The 23,802-nt window shown below is 41.0% G+C and overlaps 2 protein-coding genes across 3 annotated transcripts; one reads left to right on the top strand and one right to left on the bottom strand.

Moving 5' to 3' along the window:
• The first annotated feature begins 7,051 nt into the window (after positions 1-7,051).
• On the top strand, positions 7,052-17,871 carry LOC109905497 (potassium channel subfamily K member 5). 2 transcript variants are annotated; one of them, XM_031811986.1, is made up of 5 exons: positions 7,052-8,871; positions 14,480-14,591; positions 14,743-14,909; positions 15,722-15,890; positions 16,102-17,869. In XM_031811986.1, the coding sequence occupies exons 1-5, from the start codon at positions 8,836-8,838 to the stop codon at positions 16,806-16,808; spliced, it is 1,191 nt and encodes a 396-aa protein (XP_031667846.1). In that variant the 5' UTR covers positions 7,052-8,835; the 3' UTR covers positions 16,809-17,869. The 2 variants fall into 2 exon arrangements, with proteins under 2 accessions (XP_031667846.1, XP_020358488.2); XM_020502899.2 differs by lacking the exon at positions 7,052-8,871 and adding an exon at positions 11,833-12,399 and having other exon boundaries at positions 16,102-17,871.
• A 154-nt stretch (positions 17,872-18,025) lies between these two features.
• Positions 18,026-23,018, bottom strand: LOC109905505 (serum paraoxonase/arylesterase 2-like). Its single transcript, XM_031811987.1, has 9 exons — positions 22,888-23,018; positions 22,516-22,586; positions 22,046-22,101; positions 21,559-21,724; positions 20,457-20,586; positions 20,117-20,317; positions 19,901-19,982; positions 19,631-19,759; positions 18,026-18,575 (listed from the first exon to the last, which is right to left on the bottom strand). The coding sequence occupies exons 1-9, from the start codon at positions 22,959-22,961 to the stop codon at positions 18,414-18,416; spliced, it is 1,071 nt and encodes a 356-aa protein (XP_031667847.1). The 5' UTR covers positions 22,962-23,018; the 3' UTR covers positions 18,026-18,413.
• Positions 23,019-23,802: the final 784 nt, after the last annotated feature.

Raw genomic sequence — 23,802 nt, 5'->3', positions numbered from 1 at the left:
CCCAGGCTGAATCACAACCGGCCGTGATCGGGAGTCCCATAGGGCGGTGCACAATTGGCCCAACGTCGTCCGGGTTAAGGGAGGGTTTGGCCGGGGGGGGGGTAGGCCTTCATTGTAAATAAGAATTTGTTCTTAACTGACTTGCCTAGTTAAATAAATAAAAGGCCTATAGCGATAATTCATCAGCATTATCCTCCCAGCCTCTCACTTCTCAATTAATCACCTAATTTTAATAAGCAGTAAATCAATTACACTATCAAATGAATCCACAGCAGCACATGTATCCACCATCCTCCCACTAGGCAGGGCTGGCCAATGAATGAGCCGTCCTAGGTTAGTGCTGTGTCATTAGGCACAGCACACAGCCCAAGAACAGGAGGGAGGCAGATAAAGAAGCATCAGGAGAACTGGTCTACACTACACAACCCTCCATCCAAGTCCTTTTCAGGCAGCGCCCCAGCACTTTTCTTTCTGCTGTAGGCTTCCATGCTGTGTGAGAGTCACCACCTAGAACTCCCTCTGCTATTGGCTACCATGCTGAGTGAGGGAGTCGCCCCCTAGAACTCCCTCTGCTGTAGGCAACCATGCTGTGTGACGGAGTCGCCCCCTAGAACTCCCACTGCTATTGGCTACCATGCTGTGTGAGGGAGTCGCCCCCTAGAACTCCCTCTGCTGTAGGCAACCATGCTGTGTGACGGAGTCGCCCCCTAGAACTCCCACTGCTATTGGCTACCATGCTGTGTGAGGGAGTCGCCCCCCAGAACTCCCTCTGCTATTGGCTACCATGCTGTGTAAGGGAGTCACCCCCTAGAACTCCCTCTGCTATTGGCTACCATGCTGTGTGAGACAGAGACACATAGGATCTGCCTCCAACCAATCTTCAGAAGTGTCTCCCCATTTTCAAGTGTAATGGGCCAGCACTGCTCATTTTATGTAGTGCCCCCTGCTACACACACACACAGACTCTCTTTATTGGGGATGACATGGTCCCCACCCATCTGTCTGACCCCATTAGTGCCATACGGCTCATGGAGAGGCTGGGGTTGGGGAGGCAGGGGGAGTGGGTAGTCGGGTTCAATATTCTCTAAACAACCCATAGAGGGAGACTACAGGGTACAGGTTTTAGTTTTTTATATATATATATATATATTATTTAACCTTTATTTAACTAGGCAAGTCAGTTAAGAACAAATTATTATTTACAATGACGGCCTACCCCAACCAATCACGGCCGGATGTGATGCAGCCTGGATTCGAGTTAGGGTACAGGATACAGAGTACATGGTTAGGGTACAAGGTTAGGGTACAGGGTACATGGTTAGGGTACAGAGTACATGGTTAGGGTACAGGATTAGTGTACAGGGTTAGCCACTGTCACCTTTGTCTCTCCAGACCAACTTCATGTGGCATGAGATCACAGACGACTGTCAAACTGGGCCATGGCATCTGGAAATACTATAGGTCTGTTCCTGTTTTTACAGTATTGAGATTGACCAAATATGGGGCAAATCAGTTTCTGTATCTATCATTATAGCATTGTTACTGACCTCAAGTGCAGAGCAGGAAACAAGGGGGAATGTTGAAATGGCATTAACAAGCCTGTGGTGTATATACGGATACAGTTTACAAGAATATTGTTCTTTTTTTACTCTGATGTCGTACTGTAACATAATCCAAAATAATTACTGGACATGGTCACAACATGACAAGGGCAGAAGGAATGTAGACAGACAGATAGGTGTGTTTTACTACACACAGCCCTCCCTCCACCCTCCAGTTGCCTAGAAACCCCTCCCTTCCCCTCTCCCTAATGCAGGGAGCAGGTGCTGGGCTGGACCCCAGAGAGATGAGGAGAGGGGAGGGCACCACTCACAGATGCACCCTCACCAGAGACTCTGACAGACACAGACAGCCAAGACACAAAACCTCTCACTCTAAGAAAGTCATCACCACACACACACACCTTTAGTTGGGCACATGGAGTGTGTTTATATCTCTCGTCTTCATCCCTCTCTTTGGCTCCATCACGGATTACATAACGGCCCCTATACCCCTCCCTCCCCCCTCCCCCCTCCCGTTGCCTTCCTTCCTCTGTCCTGTTAGCTACTGCATCATGGTTAGAGACATCTAACACCTTGTTTTGCATCACACAATATATCTACAATAGGTAAAACAATATTTGCGGCTGTGAACATCTGGTATTCATAAAATAATGCCAGTCGGCACATATAGTACTGTCTGTAGCATGATTTATGAGACTTAGTTTGTGGTTGGAGATCTAAGCTCTAGAAAGCACTAAGGGCATGGATGGATGGATGGTAGGCTAACCGCACATTAATATTCATAGTGCACCATTATGGTATGAAGTATTTATGAAGCAGGAATGTTCCATGTTTCTGCAGTATTCTCCCAGTAGATAGCATACTATAGGAGCAGTAGCTGTGTTGCCCCTCCCCGCCCATGCCCAGTTTGGATGCTTCAGGGAGACGTGCTAGTCTAGTTGCACAACATTAGGGTCATCATGTTCAGTAGGAACCAATGAGAGAAAAACATTTGAAGGGGGGAAAAAGAAAATAAATGGTTATTGAACAAGCTCAGGTAGTATCTGCTCTGTTTCAGTAAGTTTTCTCCCGGTTCACACCCACTGAACGCACCCGAGGTTTTCTTACAGAGCTAAACATTTAATACAGACAAGTGAGATGACTGAAAATAGCCACGCCAATGAAAACGTCTGCCCTGTCTGCATCACTGAGATCAGAGGGTTTCTAAAACCTTGGTGATGATGCACGCTCTCAGATTCAACAACAGTCAAAGACACGGGCCTGTGTCAAGGCATTGCTCCATCTATTATGAAACAGCTTAATCCACTTTATAGGCATTATGAAGCTATGTGCACCACAGCCTTTGTGTTTATATCTATTCATGTTCTTGCTGTATTCAGTGTTCATCCTCCTGTATCTGTGCCAGTAGAATCATCCCTGAGTTTGTGCTTCCACCTGGTGGCTAAAGAGACAACGACAGTTCTTGGCTCAACCAAATACAGAAAGCTTCCCCCAAGAGTATTCCTGACAGGGTTGTCTTTGAAAGTGGTGTTGGCCTTCTTCAGCAGAAATGCTCCATTGCAGGTTATGTTCTGGTCAGTTATATGTGATAGTTATTACTACTCTAGAACACACAGTTATTTAGATGAAATCCACATTAGATAAAGACCAAAATTCTGGCACGTTGTGTGCTAACAGCACCAGTTGAGAGTCATAGGGGAAACCCATAGAAGGGAACACTTTTTCCATTACGCCACGATGCCGCAATGCATGTTGGGACGGCAAGTGTTTGGGAGAGATAAAGACGCCAGAAGGTCTCAGCCAGATGTGATGCCACCACTCCCTACTTCAGCCTGGGTGCGCAGCACCAAAGCACAGGCATGCCAGAAGACATACTCACACATCAGATCAGTTGTAGCAAACTGGCTCAAATTAAGATCCTACATATGTAGCTCTATGCTTGGTGGGATTAGAGCTCAAATATTCAAACAAGGGGATATTGTATTTCTGACTCCCATAGACCAAAATACAGGCCCTTCAGTCATGTTCCTGTCTGCCTACAAGTAAAACATTTAGCACATGATGTAAAATAAACACATGAAACAGCCTACTCCAATGATTCTAAAGAGCAGCTTTTAGCAGCACTGAAAATAGAATTGGATACTCACCAAACATCAGCATGGAAACACAGGAGACATCCCAGACAGGACGAGGTACAGGGATCCAGTCCAGACGAGTGAGAGAAAGGAATAGCATCAGTAAAATAGATCAGGAAGGGTTGAAATATATATTATAGCTCCCTATTCCCTGTGCACTACCAGAGCTATGGGCCCTGGTCAAAAGTAGTAACTATATAGGTAATAAGGTGCAATTAGTGACATATTCGGCATATTCCTTCCCAATGAATTCTATTTCACAAATGTTCACAATGTTATGTATGAAATACATATAATATGACAAAACTGGCCATCTTGCATTGCATAGTTGTATTGGTCAGCTTTTCTCTGTGAAATGTCAGTGCCTTTAGAATGGATTCACACCCCTGGACTTTCACATTTTGTTGTGTTACAAAGTGGGATTCTTCTTTTTTACCTTTATTTAATTAGGCAAGTCAGTTAAGAACAAAATCATATTTTACAATGACGACCTTAAAATGTATTTAATTGTCTTTTTTTTTGTCGACGATCTAAACAAAATACTCTGTAATGTCAAAGTAGAAGACAAATTCTGACATTTGTAACAAATTAATGAAAAATAAAACACTAATATATCTTGATTTGATAAGTATTCGCCCCCTGAGTCAATACATGTTCGATTCACCTTTGGTAATGATTACAACAATCATTACAACAAACGATTACAGTCTTTCTGTATAAGGCTCTAAGAGCTTTCCACACCTGGATTGTGCAACATTTGCCCATTATTCTTTTCAAAATTCTTCAAGCTCTGTCAAATTGGTTGTTGATCATTGCTAGACAACCATTTCCAGGTCTTGCCATAGGTTTTCAAGCAGATTTAAGTCAAAACTGTAACTCAGCCACTCAGGAACATTCACTGTCTTCTTAAGCCACTTCAGTGTAAATTTGGCCTTGTGTTTTAGGTTATTGTCCTGCTGAAAGGTGTATTAATCTCTCCTCTAGGAATTTCCTCCATTTAGTTAATTTTTTTATCCTGAAAAACTACACTGTCTTTAACGATTACAAGCATACCCATAACATGATGAAGCCACCACTATGCTTGAAAATATGGAGTAACACTCAGTTATGTGTTGTATTGGATTTGCCCCAAACATAACACTTTGTATTCAGGAGAGTAAAGTAAATTGCTTTGCCACATTTTTTTGCAGTACTACTTTAGTGCCTTGTTGCAAACAGGATGCATGTTTTGGAATATTCTTATTCTGTACATGCTTCTTTCTTTACATTCTGTCAATTAGGTTAGAATGGTGGAGTAACTACAATGTTGTAGATCCATCCTCAGTTTCCTCCTATCATAGCCGTTAAACTGTTTTAACGTCACCATTGGCCTCACGGTGAAATCCCTGAGCAGTTTCCTTCCTCTCTGGCAACTGAGTTAGGAAGGATGCCTGTATCTTTGTAGTGACTCTGTGTTTTGATACAACATCCAAAGTGAAATTAATAAATTGACCATGTTCAAACAGACATTCACGTCAATTTTATTTTTTACCCATCCGCCAATAGGTGCCCTTCTTTGCAAAGCATTGGAAAACCTCCCGGGTCTTTGTGGTTGAATTTGTGTTTGAAATTCCCTGCTCGACTGAGGGACCTTACAGATAATTGTATGTGTGGGGTACAGAGATGAGTCATTCGAAATCATGTTAAACACTATTAGTGTAAGCTAAAAATCCACGCTAAGCTAATTTTTACTCCTGAACGCATTTAGGCTTACCATAACAAAGGGGTTGAATAGTTATTGACTTAAGACATTTCAGCTTTAAATGTTTAATTAAATTGTAAAACTGTCAAGAAATAAAGTATATGGCTCCTCTGCTCGGTGGGTACTGGACTCTGGGTTTAAAAAAATACACACACACACCAAAGAGGTCTATATTATATATATTTTTAAAAATCAAATAGCCTAATACAAATCAGCAAAATATTAAATAACAATAATAATAGGTATTATTGTATTAAACGGAGGTATTCCAAATATAAGCAAGTGGACTGTCTTGACAAGGCCAAGCGCAAAGGCTTTCTGTGGTAGGCTCAGAAACACCTGTTCAACATCAATGTAGAAATAGGCTAGTAAAGCAAAATTCGGATCTCAAAGGGAGGCAAGTCTGATAAATGTAATAGTTATTATTGAAATAACACAACGTCTAGGGCTATATTTGGATCAATTGCAACGCTGTTTGTGAAGAAAAGCGAAATATTTTGACTAAACGGCTGAGTAGTCAGACACCATCCCAATTGTAGTCCACCAATGACACGTTTGGACACCGATAATTACACCAATTGTTAACATTCTTGTTGTCTCTGTACGGGTCTATGGGCCAGATGTCAAACAAGATCAGTCCAAACAACGAATAAAAATTCCAGAACAGCAGTCCACCATTCTTTGGATGGGAATAGCATTCGATCATTTATACGTTTAATGTCCATATATTTTCATTTCCTTACTTGCATTTAGAAAATAAACTGCAATATCCCTCTGGTGTTTGACATAGTCTCACCCCCCCATTCCCACAAACACGGCGCAATTTGAACTTAAAGCGAACTGAATTGACCGCTGCGCAAAAAAATAAACCGATTTTTGCCTTCCATATTAGATTATATTAGACTTTCGATGTTTCCCTAACATGGCACTCTGGTTTTTATTTACCTGAGAGGTGAGACGTTTCTTCCTGTTTTCTTCCTGGTATTATTCCGCCATCATAATTCAAGTGTTTCCCGGCGCCTTCAGAAGTTACAGCATATTGATCCGAGTATTCCAGTGACGCGTCTTGCAATGACGAAGCACGTCTCTGCTGGTCGCAGGCAGTTGAGGGTGGGTGGGGATACCCCTGTGGACTAGGTCAGGTGCTCACTCCAATAGAAACCAAACCTTGAGTGATACTAGATGATATGCGCTCTACTTGCGGGGTAAATAAAATAGATGGTAACCTAATGTTGCTGGATGGGAGCATTGGAGCAGGTAGCTTTTCTTGTCAATGCTGGGATACTATTTACCTGACCACCGTGCCATCAGGTTTATGCAGTGGAGTGCATAACAGGTTTGGAATGTGTGGTCAAAGAACGCTTTGTTCAACTGGGCCTTGTGCCAGCGTGATTTCTCTCTCTCTCTGTTGTGGGATCTTCAGTTTTAATCCCGCTGTGTATACGGGGTATAACACACTTGCACGAATCTACATGTCAAGGAGCCAATACTTTTTGACTTCAAACTATCCTGGATTCCGCTACCCTCGTATATTTTAATAACCTTCGTAATAAGGCTAGTGTATTCATCTAAAATAAAATGTTAAACTTTTTTCATTCACAATTAATATGATGAAAAATGTATGACAGTCCTCCTCAAAGAGGTATGCATTTGAAAGCCCTCAAAGAGGTATGCATTTGAAAGCCCTCAAAGAGGTATGCATTTGAAAGCCCTCAAAGAGGTATGCATTTGAAAGCCCTCAAAGAGGTATGCATTTGAAAGCCCTCAAAGAGGTATGCATTTGAAAGCCCTCAAAGAGGTATGCATTTGAAAGCCCTCAAAGAGGTATGCATTTGAAAGCCCTCAAAGAGGTATGCATTTGAAAGCCCTCAAAGAGGTATGCATTTGAAAGCCCTCAAATAGGTATGCATTTGAAAGCCCTCAAAGAGGTATGCATTTGAAAGCCCTCAAAGAGGTATGCATTTGAAAGCCCTCAAAGAGGTATGCATTTGAAAGCCCTCAAAGAGGTATGCATCTGAAAGCCCTCAAAGAGGTATGCATTTGAAAGCCCTCAAAGAGGTATGCATTTGAAAGCCCTCAAAGAGGTATGCATTTGAAAGCCATCAAAGAGGTATGCATTTGAAAGCCATCAAAGAGGTATGCATTTGAAAGCCCTCAAAGAGGTATGCATTTGAAAGCCCTCAAAGAGGTATGCATTTGAAAGCCCTGTCTCTGGGTAAAGCAGTGAGCACTAAGCACAGTTCAAGCAGCTTTAGGGACATTTCATTTAAACAGCTGTGCTGTCTGAGCATCTGTCCCAATATTACTACTAAGTCCCAGTGGCCATTCCTGGCACATTCTCTTGGTACAAAAATAACACAATGACATAACCTATCTGACTGGTTCAGCACCATAGTATATGGTATTTAATCTGACCTGAGTGACCACATTAATGCTCTCTTTTCCCCACCTGACCACAGAAATGCTCTCTTTTCCCCACCTGACCACAGAAATGCTCTCTTTTCCCCACCTGACCACAGAAAGGCTCTCTTTTCCCCACATGACCACATGAATGCTCTCTTTTCCCCACCTGACCACATTAATGCTCTCTTTTCCCTACCTGACCACAGAAATGCTCTATTTTCCCCACCTGACCACATTAATGCTCTCTTTTCCCCAACTGACCACATTAATGCTCTCTTTTCCCCACCTGACCACATTAATGCTCTCTTTTCCCCACCTGACCACATTAATGCTCTCTTTTCCCCACCTGACCATATTAATGCTCTCTTGTCCCTACCTGACCACAGAAATGCTCTCTTTTCCCCACCTGACCACATTAATGCTCTCTTTTCCCCACCTGACCACATTAATGCTGTCTTTTCCCCACCTGACCACATTAATGCATTCTTTCCCCCTCATCTGCTTTTGTCCTAAACCTTCTTGTTTTCTCTATGAATTATCTGAGTAAGATTAAGGCCTCATTCTTATTTTCCACAACTCTTTGAGCATGCTATCGTTTAGAAATATATTACTAGTAATATGCATAAATATATATGCGCATATATTATCAACTGTTGATAACTGTTATAGTTTCATAAAATAAGATATACATTTTCTAATATGAGTTTTCAGAGGTTTCCGGTATAGGCTACATTAGTTCTTTTTTCTTAGACTAACAGGAAAGATGTCATACAGTGAGTGACCTTTTCAAAAGCCCTCATTAGAGAAGATACACCTCTCTCACTTGTTTTTCAGTACAGTGAGAAAATGTGTGTGTGTCATGACGGTTGCTCTTATCTCTGTTTGTGTGTGTGATTGTGTGTGTGTTTGTGTGTGTGTGAGCTCCAAAAGGGCTGGTCAGTTTAGAAGCTAATCTACCCAACACAAGGGCGATTCTCCCCTGCTCAACACGATAATGGTGAATGGGGCGGTCCCTCCTATTGACTCCAGAGTGAGTAATATTGTAACGTTGAGAATGTTGAGCCCCACAGTGGAGGTGTCATAATACCCACAAAAACCTAGCGGTCAAACAGGGAAAGGGAAAGGGGGATACCTAGTCAGTTGTTCAACTGAATGCATTCAACTGAAAAGTGTCTTCTGCATTTAACCCAACCCCTCTGAATCAGAGAGGTGCGGGGGGCTGCCATAATCGACATCCACGTTTCGGGCGCCCAGGAAATGGTTCCAATAATTTTTCAACCATTCATTTTTACTATAGGGGATTTTAGAAACACTAAAAATAAGGTCTGTGTTACGTGTAGGCTTTTAAACATCTTATTTAACCGTTATTTAACTAGGCAAGTCATGCTTACCCTGGTGTGATGTTTTAATAACCATGTAAATCTTTTTCAGACAAGGTGACTTTTATCAATATATTCGGCTTTATTTACACTCAGATTCCAAAGTGCTAATTAGCATCAAATTAGTCATCATGCAAGACTACAAATCCCTGCAAGCTCCTGCACGTCATCTGTAGCTGACATCTTTGCTAACAGGTATTGTGTCAAATTCAAACTTGCAAAAGACAGTTCACAGAGTTGTCAAATTAAAGAGAATTAGCCAATTTATGAATTACTACATTTAGCTAACATTAGATAGTTCATCCAGAATAGTTTTTTTTAACCTTTGCCTCGATTCGGCAGGCTCGTCCAGATCATCATGGGATTTGGAGTTCTTTATGATAGCCACATTAGCAGCTAATTAACATTTCATTAGGGGTGGGGGGTGGGGGGGGGGTAAATACAGGCAAATACATTGATAAAAGTAGCTTTGTCATAGAGATATTTACACTGTTATCAAAACATCACACCAGGGTAAGCCTACACAAAACACATGCCTTATTTGAAGTGTTTCTAAAATACCTTGTGGGGAAAATGACTGGTAGAAAAACGATTGGAACCATTTCCCTGTTTGTTATGGGTATTATGACTCATACTGTGGTACTCTATAGAGAGCTATAGTAAATGGTGTCTTTTTGTAGACACTAACTCCACAATGTCTCGTTGGCCCAAACATATGTGGAAATTCATGTTTTGGGAGCTCTTATACCTTTTGTTCTATGAGATAATCTCAGCTAACATCACCTTTTGTGAATTTTGAAGCATTTATGTAATCAAAACAAGCACATAAAGGCTTCATAATTCATAGTCACATTAACTGACTGATATCTCATAAAACAAAATGTATGAGATCTCCTGAGTCTGTGTTAGCCTCAGACCTTATTTTTGGCGTTTTTCCCAAAAACCCATTCTTTCCCGATTCCTTTCCCTTTATAGCTGAACGAACCAGAGGTAACTAATTTCTGTTTTTTGGGACTACAAGCTGGCCAACTCTATTAGTGCCTCTATTGTGCACTTGTGTGTAGGCAATGCCTGCAAGTAAATGTGTGTGTGTATCTGTATTTTATGAAAGGCAATAATGTAGGCTATTATGTTATTATAGCCTACATATAATGTTATTATATGTCAATAATGTAGCCTACATATAGGTTAATAACATTATACATGCCCAGTAAGCAAAATGACGCTGTAAATACGTATTTTCCTGACGTTGAAGTTAAGTTCATTTTAGGTTCTAAATGAAAGCTGAAAATACATATTTTCCGGATGTTGAAATCAGGTCCATTTTCAGTTCTGAATGAAAGGTGAAAAGACATCATTGACCAAATTTAAACTGTACATACATTCTCAATGAAGTAAACGTAATATCACAAGAATACATTTGAAATCCATTTAATATAGGAAAGAGGAGTCGAGCGAAGATTGCAACATAGAATATATATTATTGCTCCCATCTGTAAACATGCACTTATGTTAGCTTTCCAAAAGCTTACAAACTGGCAGCAATGATGTTCAAAGTAGTCCAGCCTACAGAATAAACCATCAGACCACATCAACTACAATAACATTCTCAGTAATATTCTCAGTCATTATTTTTGTCTTTCTATGACTGTGATATGTTGTTTATCTACCTTAGTTGAATGCACTGACTGTATGTGGCTCTGAATAAGAGCATCTGCTGAATGACCAAAATGTAAATGGAAAAAACAAATACTTGCAAACTGGAGATTATACTAATGAGCTTCGGCCCCCAAACAAGTACAAATGTGGTTGCTCCGGACCGGACCAAATCTGAACGAATCATAGACGTCTAGGCTATGCTTCACAAATCTGAACAGCACAGTATGACACAGTTCAGTACAGTAGAGCACAGGATAGTACAGTACAGTACAGTAGAGTTTGATTCAGTAGAGTACGTAGTTTAATTAAGTAGAGTACATTAGAGTAAAGTAGGATACAATTCAGTACATTATACTGTACTGAACTATACTGTATTGTACTGTACCCTACTTTTTTAATGCAATGTACAGTCGGTTACTGTATAGTTCTCTACTGTACTGTGCTGTCCAAACAAAATTTAGTCATCTGTGTTGGCGGGCAAATGGACCAGACCAAATCTGAACCAATTATACCCTTACAAAAAAGAGTACCGTTTTGAAACAGCTGTAAAAGTGCAGTAACTGCAGTCAACTTTGGTATTTTGGACGCAGTAATTGCAGAATAACCAGTGTACTGAAGTTGAACTGCAAATACACTGCAAAATTACTGCAGTAAAAAAACGGTGTTATTTTGGACGCAGTATTTGCAGCATACACCAGTTATACTGCATTCTTTTTTCGTAAAGGTAGACGTCTATGTGGCTGTTTTCCATAAACACATCCCCAGCCAGAGTCTTTCAATCAGTCAAAACTCAATAAAGATATTTAATTTGAGACATTTAATCCACACAGCATTACATCTGAGATCAGCATACAGTGAACAGTGCCACTGGTCGCGTTTCTTATTGATTTTGCTTTGATTATGAAGCTTGAGAAGTACATAATCTGCTGTTATATCGCACTGCAATGATGTGCAATGATGTCTGAGGGGGAAAAAACAGTGTTCGTTGTTTGAAGTAGCTAGCCTAACGTGGCAGTTTCACAGCTACGGATTCCAGCTTTAAACCCATATAGCTAGGTTGTGGAAATCAGAAAGGCACATAACGTTTTTCTGTCTCTTTGAAAATGATACTATAGGCTAAACAATGGCGCACACCTGAAACGATGTCTCGTATGTGGACTGGGTTGAATTTGTCCTCCTCCATTGTATTATCACAATCCCAGTCTCCCACGTTTGTAATTACCCAGCACAGGAACCAGGAAGAGAAGTTTGAATGCAACACGCGTCCTATTTTTTGTTTTGGGCAACAATTCTGAAGCGAGTTTATAATGAGGATTACTTTTAAGTGATCGGCAATGTCTGATAAGGGTCCTGTATTAACGTCAGGTATCATTTTTTACCTATCGATCGGGGCAGCAATATTTCAAATACTTGAAGAACCCAATTGGAAACTGGCCAAATCCGAATATTCCCGTCAAAAGGAAAACATTCTTAAAACATATCCGTGCTTGACTAAAGAAGATCTGAACTATATTTTGGGGGTATGTAGGGATTCAATTTAGAATACATGTATTATCTTCCCAATCGGCGTTTTAATGATTATCATTACTGTGTTGTCAGCTTGGTCAGCATTGGAACTTTATTATGTCTCTAAAACTGTATTTTACACTATGGGCGATTCCAAGGTGTAACAGCTATTGCTGAAAGTCGGAATTTTCACTTTCAAATGTATGTCAAACAAAAAACAATAATTGCAAAGTTAAACAAACCGTACAACTCTATGCACTTTAGTTCTTCAAGCAAGTGTATTGTAAACATTTCAGTGGAAGTTGTTAAAAGTAGTCCTTGTGCATGGAGTTGTGTGGTTTGTTGAACTTTTTTGCAATCATTGTTTTTTGTTTATTTTAAAGTGAAAAAAATCCGAGTCTCAGAATCCCTCTGTTACCGTAGAATTGCCACTATGTTTTAGGCCTACTGTTCGACATCTATTTAGTCCCATGGACGTTGTCCCTGGATAATAAACATACCCAAGTGTTATATGGATGTCAAAAATACGTAGAAAATATGTATATGTCAGACATTTATTCTATGGCAAAAAATTAAATGCTATACATGTTCTATTAATTAAGAAACCAAATATGTATTATTGCTCCCATCTATCACATGCAGTAATGTTAGCTTTTCCAAATCCTTTAAAACTGGCTGCAATGATGATCAAAGTAGGCCAGCATACAGAATGAACCAACAGACCACTTTAACTACAATAACATTCTGAGTAACGTTTACAGAATATTTTTTCTTGCTATGACTGTGATATGTTGTTGTTTATCTACCTTAGTTGAATACACTGACTGTAAGTCACTCTGGATAAGAGCATCTGCTGAATGTCCAAAATATACATGTAAAAACAAACACTAGCTGGGTATTGTTCTAATGATAAAGTACACATCTGATCTGTGTGGACCAGATCCATGTCTGTGTTTGGGCCAAATATAGGCCGGTCCGGACAACTATGATTGGTTCAGATTTGATCCGGACTGGACCAAAAATCCACGTTCGTGGACATTGAAATCAGGGCTCCAAAAAATACCCCCAAAATATGGAGGATCAGAAAAAGACGTCCAAAAGGCAATGCCTGATGTCAAATGCTTTGTGGGTAATTTTACATGAAAAAATAACATTGTAGGTCATCTGAAATGATTTCATCTAAACAAAGCCTGTCAAGTTGGGACATTTCAGTCCTTGTCAGTACTGATGTGGCTGTGTTATTGATAATAGATGTGCATATTTGTATTTTTATATGTTATTATGAATATATTATTTCCACTGTAGCAGTAAAAGCTTGGAGTACTACTACGCTTATAAATCAAGTTTCAATTATAGCAACAGAACACATCACTGATGAGCCTACATGCGTTTTCATCATCTCTGTGCTCTTTAACAAAGGAGCCAAGTCAGCATGTTGGGACAGTTCAGAAGAACTGGTTTGCCATTTTCTTTGCTCCGATAACAGTGCAGATGCAACGTTGGTAACAGAATGACGTCAGAAGATTGCAGTCATTATGTTGCTAAACTTTGCGTCTGCACTGTTCTTCAAGCCAATATGTTTTCAGTGGAAATGGTTAAAAGTAGTCCTTGTGCAGAGTTGTATGTTTTGTAATCTTTGCAATCATCCATTTTATAGTGTCAAATCAGAGTCTCAGTGCCACTCTGCTACTGTGGAATAGCCAAAGGGGTAGAATATTTTCAGAGGGCGTTGTCTCTCTAGATATCCGGGTTGCCTCCAATGTTTCAATGCCACTGCTGTCTAGGATCGTGTTTATTAGACTACAGAGGGCGTTGTCAGTCCCTTCATTACGGTTGTGTCCTTCTATTTGAAGGTTCTGGAAATATATAACAGGGGTCTATTGTTTGTGTGTAATGACTAAAATATACTTTTCAAACAAATCAAAGTGGGAACATATTATATTTGTATTTGCTCAATCTCAGTGGATTTAGATTCCCAAAGTAACTCTGTGTTTACCTAGAGTGTGAAGACTCCTGAAATGAATCCCAATGAAACCCGTTAACATTTACGATCAGCTCTGTTTGTACAGTGTGATAACCCACTCTGTTCCCTAGGTGGTGTCAGACGCTGCTGGACAAGGTGTGACCATCACTGGAGAGAATACCTACAACAACTGGGACTGGACCAATTCGGTTGTCTTTGCTGCCACTATTGTCACTACCATAGGTAGTGCAATATCTTGAATACAACACTGGAAACATTGAATCATGTTCATCTCTCTCCGATAACAGCTGCTAACTCAGTTACCCAATGTCTAACCATAGCAGAAATTAAGCTGCCACCCCTGTCTGAAAGCCTATACGTTTGTGATTTGCAGGTTATGGTAATGTTGCCCCAAAGACGGCTGGCGGCCGTATATTCTGCATCCTGTATGGCCTGTGTGGGATCCCTCTCTGCCTCACCTGGATTAGTGAGCTGGGCTCGTTCTTCGGAGACAGAGCCAAGCGCCTGGGACAGGTCCTGGTACTCAAAGGCCTTAGTGTGGTAAGACTCACTGGGAGTCTCTCAGCACGTCTAATGTGCTGATTTGGATTTCTATCAATGACTTCTGGGGAGGTGCAATACATGACTTAAGCATTTATTAACAGCGGATTAGCCAATAGTAAGCCACATTTAGCCACTGTAGCTGCGTACTAATGACTGAATCCTGAATGGTCCAACTAATGGAGAAGTGTTAGCCTACAAGACATGTTAGCCTTATCACCAGATCTGGTGGAACACTCAAAAATGACAATTGACATGGTCAAATCAAAGGGATTGGTCTAACATTGTCACTTGTGTCACATGCCGATGCTTGTTCTTCTCACTGTGCTTTAGCTGCTGCTTTGGTTGCTCTCTGGGGTCTGGGCCGGCTCACTGTGCTTTAGCTGCTGCTTTGGTTGCTCTCTGGGGTCTGGGCCGGCTCACTGTGCTTTAGCTGCTGCTTTGGTTGCTCTCTGGGGTCTGGGCCGGCTCACTGTGCTTTAGCTGCTGCTTTGGTTGCTCTCTGGGGTCTGGGCCGGCTCACTGTGCTTTAGCTGCTGCTTTGGTTGCTCTCTGGGGTCTGGGCCGGCTCACTGTGCTTTAGCTGCTGCTTTGGTTGCTCTCTGGGGTCTGGGCCGGCTCACTGTGCTTTAGCTGCTGCTTTGGTTGCTCTCTGGGGTCTGGGCCGGCTCACTGTGCTTTAGCTGCTGCTTTGGTTGCTCTCTGGGGTCTGGGCCGGCTCACTGTGAAGCCCTTTTTACATCAGCAGTTGTCACAAAGTTCTTTAAATACATTTTAATGATTGATTGATTCTCCCCGTGTGACGTCTGCAGAAAAAGGTCCAGTTGATCTGCACGGCCATCTTCCTCCTGTGGGGTCTGCTGGTACACCTGGTGATCCCCCCGTTTGTGTTCATGTCCCTGGAGGGATGGTCGTACCTGGAGGGCTTCTACTTCTCCTTCATCACCCTCACCACTGTCGGCTTCGGGGACTACGTCGCAGGTAGTTACATAGGCTTTTCATGAAGTAGATGGCATTCCTCAGGAAATATTAGTTTATGTTTAAGAGATATCATGATATCACCTAATTCACGTTAGAGGATCATAAAGTTATTTGGAGTTGGATTCATTGCCTGGTGCAATCCTGCTTTGTCCAAGCTGAAGAAAGGGTGACATATACTTCATTAAACTATGTTCTCTTTTTGACTCCACAGGTATCAATCCAAACATAGACTACCCAAGGCTGTACCGGGTGTTTGCAGAGGTGTGGATCTACATGGGTCTGGCCTGGCTGTCTCTGTTCTTCAGCTGGAACGTCCACATGGTTGTGTCGGCTCACAAGGTCCTGAAGAAGAGAAGGCAGAGACACAGGATGGACCACCGATGGCAGCTCGAGAAGGACGACATCCGCAGCCCTCGCCGCGTCCCCACCGCCGTCGACATCTTCAACTTCCTGTCTGAGAAGCATGAGGACTACAGCACCGCCATCAGGCAGATTGGCGCTGCCGCGAAGCCGAAGCCGGAATTCAAGGAGTTGAGTCGTTCAAAGAGCTGTAGTGACATCCTGGGGACAAATATCCAAACCCTGGAGCATTCCCCACGCCGCCTGAGGCGCCACCTCAGCATCAGTCACAATATGTTACTAAGCAGCTTTGGGATGGGAGAGGAGGGGCAGAGGCTTATTGAGGATGACCCTGTCTTTATGAAAGACCCTGTGTTTGAGGAGAACTGTCTGGATAGGGACACTAGAGCGAAGGCTGTTTATGTGTCCAACTCAAAAGAGAACCTAAACCCCGCCGATCTAGGTCCTAACATCAACAAAGAGGAGAATGTTCAGAATCAAGATGGTGGAGAGAATAGGTTTACTGTATCAAAGGTAGTGGAGGGGGATTCGGGAGAGGAGAATGATGAGAAAGGCTGAAGCCTTGGATCCATCCTCTTCATGGAGAACTGAATGATGTAATCAAAAGGGGACTATCGCGCTCTCATAGAAGTTTGGTTGGTGCGTAAAACCTGTGAATTCAGAAAAATAAAAAGGTGTGATGGGTCTGTGATGGGTCCGCGGATCATCAACACTTTTTATTTATTGTACCCATCACACCTTTTAATTTATCATCCCCCATCACACCTTTTAATTTATCATCCCCCATCACACCTTTTTATTTATCATCCCCCATCACACCTTTTTATTTATCATCCCCATCACACCTTTTTATTTATCATCCCCATCACACCTTTTTATTTATCATCCCCATCACACCTTTTTATTTATCATCCCCCATCACACCTTTTTATTTATCATCCCCCATCACACCTTTTTATTTATCATCCCCATCACACCTTTTTATTTATCATCCCCATCACACCTTTTTATTTATCATCCCCCATCACACCTTTTAATTTATCATCCCCCATCACACCATTTTATTTATCATCCCACATAACACCTTTTTATTTATCATCCCCCATCACAGTTTTATTTATCATCCCCCATCACCGTTTTATTTATCACCCCATCACACCTTTTAATTTATTACCCCATCACACCTTTCAATTTATCACCCCATCACACCTTTTTATCCATCTGATCTGAATGATGTAGAAGCATCATAACAAGGTCCTGGGACAACCAGAGACTATGGCAGAGTTAGGATTGGTCACATTCCCCTGTGGTGAGGAGTGGAAACACATTTTCAACGGTTTTCCTTAACATCGTGATCAGTGAAATGTATGACCCAAGATTATCAAGGCCTAAGATCATGAGCACAGTCTGGACAACTTCCTGTCTTCTCTGTTATCTTTATCTCGATGTTAAACACACATTTTGGTCTGTGGGAAAAGTAAAAGAAGGAAAATATAGCAAACAATGGACTCCTTAGAGTTGCCAGTGTGATTTACCTGACTCTAAAATGAGAAATTGAAAGCAATGTAGTTTGTCTATTGTTACAAACTGCCTTCAGAAATAAAGTTTACATGAGTTTCTATGCAATTTCTATGTTTTTTATATGAGTAGATGTAGTGGTTGTGGACTTGAAAAAGGAGATATAAGATATAGAATAATTTTGTATTTTTTGCTTTGTCATTACCCCCCCCCCCCCCCGAAAAATAATCCCCCAAAGATCGATGATCAACAATATGTCAAAGTAAAATAATGAAATATAACTGTTTAATCATTACAAATAGTCCACCATTTTCGACAGTGTGCAGGTCTCTCATCTTTTCCAGTATTCTTATTTTGACTCCTACGCACCTGGAACAGACACTATTGAGTACTAAGGAACTTAAAAAAGCCCAGACGGCCTCTTATCATTTAACATAATTACACATGCCATGCATCACAGCAATTGCAGTGTTATATTGTGGCAACCATGTGGAATATTTATACTTTTCAATCATATTACACCAGACAAGATGTACTATACAGAAACAGCACAGACTTTGAGTACAATACAGTTTGAGTGTCATTACTGCATCTATATATACACACACAGACTTTGGAAATCAGATGTCTGGAAGGAATCATTGGCTACTTCAGATCACAGACCAGGGCTTTGTGGTAGACTGTTCCTATGAGAAGCTTTCCTTCATAGGGAGCTGCTACAGAGGATCCTATGAGCACACTGCCATCATCAGCATAGACCTGGGTCACCACTGGCTTCTCATAGTGGATGTCCTGAATCCTAATGACCTATAAAACAAATTATGATAAAGAAAACCAATTAAAGCTTTTGGTACATGGGCTGTGTCCCAAATGGCAGTCTATTCCCTATACAGTGCACTACACTACTTTTGGCCAAGGCCCATAGGGAGTATACTCTATAGAGCAGGTATTCCCAGACTGGGGTGATATATACTCTATAGGGCAGGTATTCCCAAACTGGTGATGTGATATAGTGAAGCACCTGAGTGAGTTGGGTGTGAAATTACGCAGATACTTTCCCGAAACGGATGACACAAACAACTGGATTGGTTATCCCTTTCATCCCCTGCCTCCAGTCCAATTACCGATATCTGAACAAGAGAGACTCATAAACATTGTAACAAGCGGTTCTGTGAAAATAGAATTTAATCAGAAACCACTGCCAGATTTCTGGATTGGGCTGCGCTCAGAATATCCTGCCTTGGCAAATCATGCTGTTAAAACACTGATGCCCTTTGCAACCACGTACCTATGTGAGAGTGGATTCTCGGCCCTCATTAGCATGAAAACTAAATACAGGCACAGATTGTGTGTGGAAAATGATTTAAGACCGAGACTCTCTCCAATACAACCTAACATTGCAGAGTTATGTGCATCCTTTCAAGCACACCCTTCTCATTAACTTGTGGTGAGTTATGCACAATTTTCAATGAACAAATAAGGTTTAATATCTAAGATGGTTAAATAAAAAGCAAAATTATTGACTATTATTATTTGTGCCCTGGTCCTATAAGAGCTCTTTGTCACTTCCCACGAGCCGTGTTGTGACGACAACTCACACTCATTCTTATGTTTAATAAATGTATTGTATAGTGTGTGGGTGGCAGGCTTACAATGGTGGCAAAAGACATTTGAGAGTGTGCTGACCCTGGTGCTAGAGGGGGTACACAGCTGGAGGTTGAATGTTTGAAGGGGTACGGGACTATAAAAAGTGTGGGAACCACTGCTATAGGGAATAGGGTGCCATTTGGAACTGAGTTCAGAGTGAATTTATTCCTATAATATAATAGAACTAGAGAGGACATGGTAAATGACGTACTAACCTCGGATCCAGGTAGATCCTCAGGGTCATATACGGCTACCTTTGCTCCATTAGGGTGACAACCCAGCCATAGGTCACCTGTTACTTGGTCCACCTCGATGTTGTCACAGAGAGACCCAACGGCTACAGACTGGTTGGAGACAGACATCATTAGGAATGTGATGGCTGATTTTATTACAGCGGTTGGACCATCTCTAGAAACAATACAAAATATAATATTATGCCCGTAAAGAAGTTTGCGTTCATATTTGATGTAGTGAAAACGTTTTACCTTGACATGTACCAAGTCTTTGTTTTTCTTTATCTCAAAAACAGCAATCTCATGGTCCAAAATAGCAGACACGTATAGATACCTGGGAGGAAAAAAACACATTTATTGTTTTACTGCATAACACACTTCCAAAGAGCACAACCGATTTGTACATTTTAAACTGTTTGATTCTCAATTGTGTAGACTTTACTACAATTGTGGAAACAAAGAAGGCACCTTTTGTCGGGTGACATGTTGATGCCGTTTGCAGATAGGAAGCCATCGCCCACTGCCTTCACTCCTCCAGGGCTGTAGTAAACCACATCAGCCCAGGGTAGACCCAGGAACACAGCCAGCATGTGTAGCACTGCACTGGGATAGGAGTGATCGTTGGTGGCATAGAAGCTCTCCACTCCCACAGCCACAATGTCATTCACACTGAGAGAGTAAAGGGCAAAAACATACAGAGTTAGCCAAGCAGAAACACACCACAGTGGAACTCTCACTGGTCATACTGTACAGTACATAGCCAATGTGGTTCATCCACATCATGTAAATGTAAACATCTCACACCTACCTATGAAGGAGATCATGCTTTATAGTTTTCAGGTGCACAATGGTGTTGTCCTCTTCGACAAATAGAAAGATCTCTACCTGGCTCGTGTAATGTTGAGGGTGATTGACAACAAACAGATGGATGGTTTTATCTGGAAGGAGATGGGAGTTCAGCAGTGAGAAATATGGTATCTACTGTGTCCTCTGGTGTCTAAGGCTCTCTATTGATTGACAGGGAAGACACACACACACACACACACACACACACACACACACACACACACACACACACACACACACACACACACACACACACACACACACAGTAGTGTTCATAATTCCATAGGCAATGGTCTGAAGAGTGTTCCAATTTGGGATAATCTGGTCTGGAATGGAGGAATTTGCTGCGATTTCTGAATAGAATAATTGCTGGCACATGTTTTATACTGTACTCTTTTACTGTGTACTGTTGTACTGTATACTGTACTGTTTACTGTATACTGTACTGTTTTACTGTATACTGTACTGTTTTACTGTATACTGTATTGTTTTACTGTATACTGCACTGTTTTGCTATATAGTACCAGTCAAATATTTGGACACACCTATTCATTCAAGGGTTTTTCTTTATGCCAAAGTGTGCAAAGCTGTCATCAAGGCAAAGGGGGCTAATTTGAAGAATCTAAAATATATTTAGATTTGTTTAACACTTTTTGGTTACCTCATGATTCCATATGTGTTATTTCATAGTTGTGATGTCTTCGCTATTACTCTACAATGTAGAAAATAGTTTTTAAAAAACAGAAAAACCCTTGAATGAGCAGGTGTGTCCAAACTTTTGACTGGTACTGTATATTGTACTTATATTTTATTAATAAAATATATTATAAACATATCTTGTGTAATTTCCATTTTTGTATGTTGTTGAATCAAACAGCTGGCCATTACGGTCTAGCCGATCTTGATGAGGGAAAGTGTCTGGCAGAGAGATTCACAGTCAAAGTGTGTCTCTATATACGCTGTGGATTTTATTGGTTGGGTGGGTGATTACACAAAGCTCACTGGTCCACTTTGTAAAGTTACCACAAATTTCATATGTGAGAGCTAAATCTCCCATACTTTACCTGTTTCGTCAATGTAGACACTGATTCCATGGGGGTTGAAGGAGTCCCGGTCCAGGTCTCCTTTGATTGTCAGCTCCACAGGGATCAGTCTGGGGTCCAACAGGTCCAGGGTATAGATCTTCCCTGGGTCATCAGAGAAGGAGGGCATTCCAGGATATTTCAAGCCCTGGGTGGGGGTATTGATTTGACATGAGTGACAGGGTTACGTCCTAAATGGCACCCTATTCCCTATATAGTGCACTACTTTTGACCAAATTAGTGCACTATGTAGGGAATAGGGTACCGTTTGGGATACAATAGGTTGTATATAATGTATTATTAAAAACAGCTGTTTTATTTTGTAAAAATAGTTATTTTATCATCAGTGTGAGGGAGGTATGTTCAACATGCAATATTATGAATTGAGGACAATATTTTATTATTCAGTGTGCCTTACCAGAATATGCTTGCCATGAAGGATCGCATCATGACAATGGATTTTACTTACGGTGCTTATGATGGCCAGTCCATCTCGAAGTATGGTGAAGTCCTCTGCTCCATATTCTGTACATATAGGATTGTCCACAAACCATTAGCAATAGCCTAAATCAATGTATTATTTTTATCCCATAGGCCAAAGGCCGTCATTAAACATAACATCATCATCATGACACCAAACAAAGCATGCTGGGACACGTTGATTCTTGGACTATTAGTCTAATGAACTTCAGCCCTGACACTTGCCCAACTAGCGGTTATACAGCCTGATCTCATCACACATACTGAGAAGACTCATTATTTTCAGCCTACTGGAATAACTGGAACAGGCTCAAAGTAGAACAGGCTATTTCAACATTACATTGGTATCTATCTCACACCGATGTGAAACATAGAAGAACTATACTATATGTATTAATTAAAGCATGAACTGTTATAATGTCAATATGATTACAATTTAATGGACTGGTTCAGACATACCTATATTCTTTAATAGTTGACAGTTGGGGAGGCGTTTTACAGGCACTTCTCTGTTGGCAAGGGCTATTTCACTGCAAATAGAACCTGGTTAATATTACTTTGGTGTGAAAGCAAGAGCAACACAGATCATTCTGAATTCAGCTTTTGACACTCTCACACCACTGCTCAATTCACCTAAAGTAGTTCACTTCAAAGTTGCTAAAAGCCTATTTTTAAAATATCACTTTTAATGTCTGAGGCCTCTGTTGACAATGCCAATCAGGTCAATATTGTAAACTCTGATCAGGAAAATGTAGCATGATTCCAAAGAAGACATTCCAAAGAAGATACATGCCCTATAATGTTCAAATGTTCAGCAACCATGCAGCCTACCTCAATTTAAGAAGTCTTTGCCCCAAAAGAGCTGCCAATGCAGCAATGCAGATGGTAACAAGCACCCACATCATGGCAAACTCTTTCCCTTGGTCAAAGGTTATGAAAGCCGTGTGCAAAATGTGGGTGTGTTGTGTACAGGCAGAGTGTAATTGCACAGTTGAACCATGGGGCGAGCTGTAGTTTAGCAGTTCCTAGAGGGAGGTCAAATCTGCAGTCCCAAAACTGTGATCCCCGGGTTCATGATGATGATATTGTCCACATCACTTGTTCGCTGCTTTTCAGACAAATGAGTTGACAACTAAACAACAGTTGAGACTTGCATGCCAAATTAGCGGCCCACATTTAATGTAAAGAAGTTAACACACTTGTGAAGAAAACAATATTCAGTTACATCACAACTGAATCTAGTTCACTTTACAAAGAGGGTAAAAAACATATCAAATACTTGTTTTCCATGTCAAATCAGTGAGATGTTCCTGTAATTTAAACATAACTTTAACCTCTACGCAGGGGTGTAAAGTACTTAAGTAAACATACTTTAAAGTACTACTTAAGTAGTTTTTTGGGGTATCTTTACTTTACTATTTATATATATTTTTAAACTTTTAACACTACATTCCTAAAGAAAAGAATGTACTTTTACTCCATAGAGTTTACCTAACACCCAAAAGTTACATTTTGAATGCTTAGCAGGACAGGAAAATGACCAATTCACGTACTTATCAAGACAACACATGGTCATCCCTTCTGCCTCTGATTTGATGGACTCACTAAACACAAATGCATCTTTCATAAATTATACCTGAGTGTTGGAGTGTGCCCCTGGCTATCCATACATTTTAAAAACAAGGAAATGGTGCCGTCTGCTTTGCTTAAAAGAAGGAATTTGAAATGATTTACACTTCTACCTTT

The sequence above is a fragment of the Oncorhynchus kisutch genome, unplaced genomic scaffold, assembly GCF_002021735.2.
Source record: "Oncorhynchus kisutch isolate 150728-3 unplaced genomic scaffold, Okis_V2 Okis02a-Okis13b_hom, whole genome shotgun sequence".
NCBI lineage: Eukaryota > Metazoa > Chordata > Actinopteri > Salmoniformes > Salmonidae > Oncorhynchus > Oncorhynchus kisutch.
This window is presented reverse-complemented; position numbering and strand designations above follow the sequence as displayed.

Bases quoted from the DNA above. Each gene is read 5' to 3' on its own strand.
- LOC109905497 (XM_020502899.2), top strand. From the start codon at position 12,214: ATGTCTGATAAGGGTCCTGTATTAACGTCAGGTATCATTTTTTACCTA. The intron at 12,400-14,479 runs GTATGTAGGGAT...TCTGTTCCCTAG, and splicing joins ATCTGAACTATATTTTGGGG to GTGGTGTCAGACGCTGCTGG. The intron at 15,891-16,101 runs GTAGTTACATAG...TTGACTCCACAG, and splicing joins CTTCGGGGACTACGTCGCAG to GTATCAATCCAAACATAGAC.
- LOC109905505 (XM_031811987.1), bottom strand. From the start codon at position 22,961: ATGATGTGGGTGCTTGTTACCATCTGCATTGCTGCATTGGCAGCTCTT. The intron at 21,725-22,045 runs GTAAGTAAAATC...ACCCCCACCCAG, and splicing joins GACTGGCCATCATAAGCACC to GGCTTGAAATATCCTGGAAT. The intron at 20,318-20,456 runs GTAGGTGTGAGA...TTACTCTCTCAG, and splicing joins AAGCATGATCTCCTTCATAG to TGTGAATGACATTGTGGCTG.